The sequence below is a fragment of the Leptodactylus fuscus genome, chromosome 6, assembly GCF_031893055.1.
Source record: "Leptodactylus fuscus isolate aLepFus1 chromosome 6, aLepFus1.hap2, whole genome shotgun sequence".
NCBI classification, from domain to species: Eukaryota; Metazoa; Chordata; class Amphibia; order Anura; family Leptodactylidae; genus Leptodactylus; species Leptodactylus fuscus.
The window spans coordinates 153,374,224-153,380,859 of record NC_134270.1 but is presented as its reverse complement, the minus strand read 5'-3'; the positions used below and the strand labels follow the sequence as shown (position 1 = coordinate 153,380,859).

The 6,636-nt window shown below is 48.6% G+C and overlaps 1 protein-coding gene across 1 annotated transcript; it reads left to right on the top strand.

The window, feature by feature from the left end:
* Positions 1-990: 990 nt before the first annotated feature.
* Positions 991-4,673, top strand: TRAPPC4 (trafficking protein particle complex subunit 4). The gene is made up of 5 exons (XM_075278794.1): positions 991-1,181; positions 1,956-2,130; positions 2,463-2,566; positions 3,017-3,143; positions 4,140-4,673. Exons 1-5 carry the CDS (start codon positions 1,007-1,009, stop codon positions 4,216-4,218), a joined length of 660 nt encoding a protein of 219 aa, XP_075134895.1. The 5' UTR covers positions 991-1,006; the 3' UTR covers positions 4,219-4,673.
* The last annotated feature ends 1,963 nt before the right edge of the window (positions 4,674-6,636 follow it).

Below are 6,636 nucleotides of genomic sequence, written 5' to 3'. Positions count from 1 at the left end.
CCCCCCGCCGTTTTAAAATAATACCCTAAAAAACGAATATGCAAATGATACTTACCCGTGCACGGTGGGCGGTCGTGCACTGTCTGACGTCATCTTGCTGTCCCGCCTTCCTTTTCTTACTTCTTCCAGCGACATCCTCCTGTCCTGCCTCTTCCCCGCCTTAATCTTCTCTTCTTCCGGAATGAAGAGGTTCGCCAGCGCACTGCGCAGTACGCTCGTGTAATTCTAAGGGGAACTTAGAACTACTACAAAAATGGCCCCAAACCCGCCGGAAGAACAGAAGAGCCAGGACAGGAGGGCGTCGCTGGAAGAAGAAAGAAGAGGAAGGCGGGACTGAAGATGACGTCAGACGGTGCACGAACCGCCCAGCGTGCACAGAAAGTATTATTTGCATATTCGGGGGGGGGGGGGGGGTTCAAATAAGATTGGCGGCGCCTGAATAGCATTTTTAAAGGCGATTCGTGCATATGTGGGGCCCATCCGGCATAATTTTGCTGATAGAGCCCCTTTAAGAAGGTTTCTGTGGCACATTACACGTGTGGTATATGCACGTAAAAACTGCAGTGGCTAAGGCCGAGTTCACACACTGCGACTGACTGAGCTGTGACCACGGCACCATGTAGATTGGCGCAGTTCTTCTTGCTGGCGGCGTTGCGGTTTTGTAGCTATCCGGTTACTATGTGGCCATGCTGCTATTAGCTGCGGTCAGTCTGAAGTTGGTGCGGTTTCTGCTGCAATGTGTGGTCACAGCCTAATAGTACACTGCACTATTGGAGGACTCACAGTAGAATGGATGAGGTTTGGAAATAACAATGGAGTGTGCCTGCAGTAAGACTACAACTCCCAGCATGCCCTGCGGCCTGTATAAGCAGTCACAGGTAGGGGTCAGTATTACTGCTCGGTCACTGAGACTATTCCCCACACTATGACTACACTTCCCGTGAGGCCTCTGGAGCCGGAAGTGACGTTGGACGACAGGTCAGATGACAGCGGAGACTACGGAAACATGGCGATCTTCAGTGTTTATGTGGTGAATAAAGCTGGCGGCCTGATCTATCAGCTGGACAACCAGACCCCGCGCTCCGAGACTGAGAAGACGTTCAGTTACCCGCTGGACCTGGTCCTCAAGGTGCACGATGACCGGGTGCTGGTGTCGTTTGGCCAACGGGACGGCATCAGAGGTGAGCAGGGAGCGGCCGGTGTATGGGGACAGATAATACAGCGGAGGGCATGACCACAGAGCAGCCAATCAGCAGGCTGCTAACATGGCAGACTGTGTCCTGTAAAATGAGAGCTGTGATGTGATTGGCTAACAAGTAGAGCAGCTAATAATCCAGGTGCAGAAGGAATCTCTTTGTTAATCTTTCTTTAATTATTCCAGCAGACTAAGGGTTTCTTTATAAGACTGTCTGGACAACACGTATTCACTGTCCGGTTATGATATGTGCCCGATCTATACCATAAGGTCTACTGTGCCTGAGCCCAAATAACGGCATTGTACAGTAGGCCGGGGTGGCGGTAGCTCTCAGGTGCTTCTCTAGTATCCAGGCATCTAATATGAGGCCCCATGGGTTTCGGATACTGATAAGCTGTCCACAGGATAGGTCATCAGTATCTAATTGGTGGGGGTGCAGTCCCTGGACCCTACACTGATCAGCTGAGGCAGTCTCCAGAAATGGTATACAGTATATATGGCTGGTGCCACTACTACAGTGTACAGCAATGGCGCCAGGGAACTACAGCACTGTTCACATTCACTTGGATAGGAGCAGAACTCCTTCCAGAAGCTGCACCAGCTGATCAGTGTGTGGACCTGGCGCTGGACCTTCACTGATCAGATATAGGCTGTAGATGGCTCAACAGTATCCCATACAACTCCTTCCATGAGGCTTCTGTAGGTGCTGGTTTCCCTCCATTGTTTTGTAATGACTGTCATCCATTTCTCTCCTGTACAGTGGGACATGCCATACTCTCCATTAATGGAATAGATGTGAATGGCCGGTACACGGCCGAAGGGAAGGAAGTTCTGGAGTACCTGGCAAACTCCTCCAATTATCCGCTTTCCATCCGCTTTGGACGCCCCCGGCTCACGTCCAATGAGAAGCTTATGCTGGCCTCCATGTTCCACTCGTGAGTCACTGAAGTGTGTTTGATGTGCCGGTTATGTCGTGTCCTGTATCGTAGTTATGACATGTTCACACAGCGCAGGAAAAAAATCAGCGACGTGTGCCAAAAACTGCAGAGCAGCCTTGCAAAGAGTAAAATCCACAGTGAAAACCTGCGACCTAATTTGACGTGCCACAAACTGAAACTTTTTCCTGCAGGTCACTTGTTTTTGTGCAGGTTCTTCCACAATGCATGGATGAGATTTAGTCAGATCATAAACTGCTAGAGCAGGAAGACTATTGTAAGATGTTGCTCGTGATTTTGTGCTTCTTCCTGATTTCCTTCTCTGTCTTCAGGTTATTTGCCATTGGCTCTCAGCTCTCCCCAGAGCCTGGAAGTTCTGGTATTGAAATGCTCGAAACGGACACCTTCAAGCTGCATTGTTTCCAGACGCTGACCGGTGAGCTCATCTATATACCCAGGCTGCAAATATTACGATATGTTACAGGGATCATCACATGGATGTTTATTCTCTTACATGGCTGGTCAAGTGCAAGCAGCACAAAAAATATTCCATATGGAACCTTAAAGCACTTGAGCAGCCATACAGCCTGATGGGGCACAGGGGTTTGTCCAAACAACTTGGCAAATTGTACAGTAATAAGACCTGGCCATAATGTGAATAAGGCCTTAGAACAGTCCTGCCGATTCCATAAGGTAACAGTGACCATTTGTATTCAGCCCTTGAAGCATCCAAACACTGAATATCAGGAAAGAGCAGGAAGCAAAACCCATCACCAGGACCAGTCTTTCTGCTCTCCATATTGTCTATACGTCTTATATGATATCCGTATGACCCCTGTTTGTCCTCCCTGTTATTACAGATCATCTCATGGCTCTTTCTTTGTAGGTATAAAGTTCATGGTGCTATCAGACCCCCGACAGGCTGGGATAGATTCACTACTGCGCAAGATTTATGAACTGTATTCAGACTTCGCTCTCAAAAACCCCTTTTACTCTTTGGAGATGCCAATTAGGTAATGAAAACACATGAAACACAATGCTACACGTTGCATTGATACAAGCACTTATAAAATCAGCCATGGCAGCGATAAGCTGATCAGAGCAGGTCCAGCTGTCGGGAAGTGGCTGCACGGCCAAAAATAAAGTGTTGTCGCATGGTACCAATGTATGTCTAAATCATGGCTGGACCATGTCCAGCTTAATAGAAGCCACCCTCAGTCGTAGAGAAGAGCAGTGAACCCCTCTGTGATGTCTTTTGTTCCCTTAATAGGTCTCATTGACAAAGTGACCCTTTAAGGATTTTCCATTTGACATTAAAAAGCTATTAGGACGAGAACATGTAGGTGGTGGTGGGGGGGATGTTTCTCATAGAAGAGATACAGCAGCACACGAAGACTTATCACAGGTAAGTAAGCTAGTCAGCAGCAGAACCGGGTTGGCAGAGCCCCTTCTCCCTGGTTCTGCTGATCCGGTTTTAACAGGCAGATCCAAGGAGAACCAGGCTGCACTCACTCACCGCTCCCCACTCCTGACCCTGGCCTCCCCTTTCCTCTTCAGCCTTCAATGAGCCCTGTGTGCCGCACATGGGTCGCAATAACGTAATGTGTGGCTCGTGGGAGCCCCCTAGTGGCTGAAGAAGGAAGAGGAGGCCGTGAGCAGAAGTGGGATAGCTAAGTTAATAGGGTAAAGCAGTGAGAACCAGTAGGGCCCCCTAAAGGCAACAGTGCTGGCGAGCCTGTGGGGTAAAATGTGAACACTGACTGGACTTTGGACATGCCTGCTCTATAGAATAACAAGGATGTAAATTAACTGATACCAGACAAACCAGGGGCACCCATCTGTACACAGCACTATTTTGGGGTGCTGGCCCCTCATCAGTACAGGGCAGGGTTACTGAATGGCTGGATAAGATGCCTTAGACATGGGGAGGGGGGCACGCCGAACAACACTAGGGATTTGGATGACATGTTGACAAGTGACAATCCTTCATTCCATTCCGTTTCTTTTAGGTGTGAACTCTTTGACCAGAACTTGAAGTCTGCCTTGGAAATCGCAGAAAAAGCCGGAACCTTTGGCCCAAGTTCTTAGCTTTCACCACCAGTACATCTTTACCCGAGTCTGGTGCAAGCACAGTCCTTGTGGGACCCGCATTGGCAGGGCGTGTGTGCTTACCTCCTCCAGACTTGTACCTTGCACTGCCTGTCCGTGTATATAGTGTAAAATTGGTAACTTATAACTATTGTTTGCTAGTAAGCACATACGGAGGAGAATCTCTGACCCGTCACTGGAGACCTCGCTGAACTTGGGGGAGGTTTCAATGCCTGAACAGGATGAAATGGCGCTACTCTTATCCCGCTACAACATGGTGTGTGGTCTGAGTCTTCTGGACTGTATAATGTGACCACCGGAGCTGCCATTATATGTGCTGTCATGTGGATGCCGCAATCTAAAATTCCTAGTAATCTGTATTGTGCACATTTCATGTCAATGAATATTACTGTGACTATTATACCGTAAGACAAACAGTAAAATACAGATATGAACTATTTTTTTATTCCGTATTCCCTTTTACTGTAATGTAGTCTTAGGTTTTACTGGAGAGATTCAGGAGACGCAGTTATGGTAGATTTAAAGGGGTGTTTCCACAGGATATGGGTCTACCTTTGGGGTCATTTCTTGTGAGGAGGTCCCCTGATCCCACCCACTTGGCTTCTGGCCATCTTGTCTAGGTATTGATTGTATGCAGAGGTGGTTGGGTTTATGGTATCGCGTGAGCTTGCTATGCTATACTGTTTCCGTAACTCCCATAGAATTGAATAGGAGGTATGAAAACATTATAGCACAGAAAGCCATTGCCTGCCCGACCCCTTTTGGCACAACGGAGGGCTGAATGGGCTCCCCCACATATGGAGCACTCATACTTGAATCTGCAAGACGCAAAAAAACGGCAGTGCCCCTTGTTGAACATCCAACAGTCTCCAGGCCTGCGGGAGTCCGCTGAGAGGGGATGAAGCACCCCCAGCGACCGCTGATGGATCAGTATGGGATCAGTATGAGTTGTATCCATATGTCGGTTGCCTTAGACACTCAACCCACTTCCAGCCTAAGTGCTGACCGCCGCCGGAACTCCTTGTCGGATCTCCACCAAGCGGAACCTCCATATAGCTTATGAGCTGAGAACATGGTCTCTAAATACACAAAGAGCAAATGCCTGAAGCCAATTCGTGAAAGTTTTAGCCACTTTCGGTTTCTTATTGTCTCCTCTACCAAAAGCTCGCTCCTTATCGACTGTAATCTGGTCCGGGGATGTCAACGACCATATATCTATAAACTCCCCTCTAATGATTTTTTCTTTACAGTCGGAAGGTACATGTGTACCCAAAGGAGCCACCCCACAAAAATATGAATCCCTACACAAAAAACCCAGAGGAAGGTTGGGCCGGCTCAGGCTGTGGTATCGCCACCCCTGGAGGATTCACCGATTGCACCCTACCCTCCAACTGAGTAATCATCGCTTTCAATACATCCAATATATCCCCGCCCGTGGAGGGTGGTTGAGCTGACCAAGCCTGGAAACAGGACAACTCACCCATTGGGATAACCGCCGGATGCATCAGCACAGCCAGGGGAGGAGGCAGCGGAGCCGGAACTGCAGGCATCGGTTGGTCGTCCTGGGCGGACCCGGGATCTTCTCTTTCGTTCCGGGGATGTTGGGAAGGGGTTAAAGAGGACCTTTCACGTCCTTGGGGCGCATGCGGTTTTATATACCGCTAGAAAGCCGACAGTGCGCTGAATTCAGCGCACTGTCGGTTTTCCCATTATGTGAAGAGCTATCGGTGCATTTATCACTGTCAGAAGGGCGTCTCTGACAGTCTGTGAGGAACGCCCCTCCTGACAGTAATGTTCATAGCCCTGTACTGTGAGGGAGAGTTCCTTACCGCCCAGCCGTGACGCCAACCCCCGTACTAGTCTATGGGTGAGTACTGGCAGGAGGAGGGGGAGAGGGAAAAATGTTACTGGTTTATAGCTAAATGTGTTAGGTCACTAAAGGGTTAAACTGCAGATACGGCCCAGAGTTATGTTACAGTAATATTTATTTCAGCCATAAATTCCGTTTCAGGAGTGTAATGTGACTGTCAGGGGTTAAGAGGGGCATAACCTAAACAAATTTATTAGGGAGGACCCCAGGAGTCACTTTGTTTGGGGCCCCAAAAATGCCAAATTCGCTGCTGCCTTCTATATAGGAAACGAATGGTATCTATTATAGCCAATCAGATTGCACCTTTCATTATTGTAGGATGAGAATTCACAGCAGTGATCTGATTGGCTGCTATGTTCTGCTGACTATGCACAAGCCCCGCCCCATGTTATAGATTAGCTGTTATATCCCACAATGCATCATTTCCAGCTGCCACATTTTGTAACTGCCGCCTGTATGGTGAAAGGGAAACAGCACAGAGACAGAGCCGAAGACCAGAAGACGTTCCATCGTTTCTAGCCGCTTAT

Coding starts and splice junctions, on each gene's coding strand:
- TRAPPC4 (XM_075278794.1), top strand. CDS start 1,007: ATGGCGATCTTCAGTGTTTATGTGGTGAATAAAGCTGGCGGCCTGATC. Junction 1,182..1,955: donor CCAACGGGACGGCATCAGAG/GTGAGCAGGGAG, acceptor TCTCCTGTACAG/TGGGACATGCCATACTCTCC. Junction 2,131..2,462: donor CTGGCCTCCATGTTCCACTC/GTGAGTCACTGA, acceptor CTCTGTCTTCAG/GTTATTTGCCATTGGCTCTC.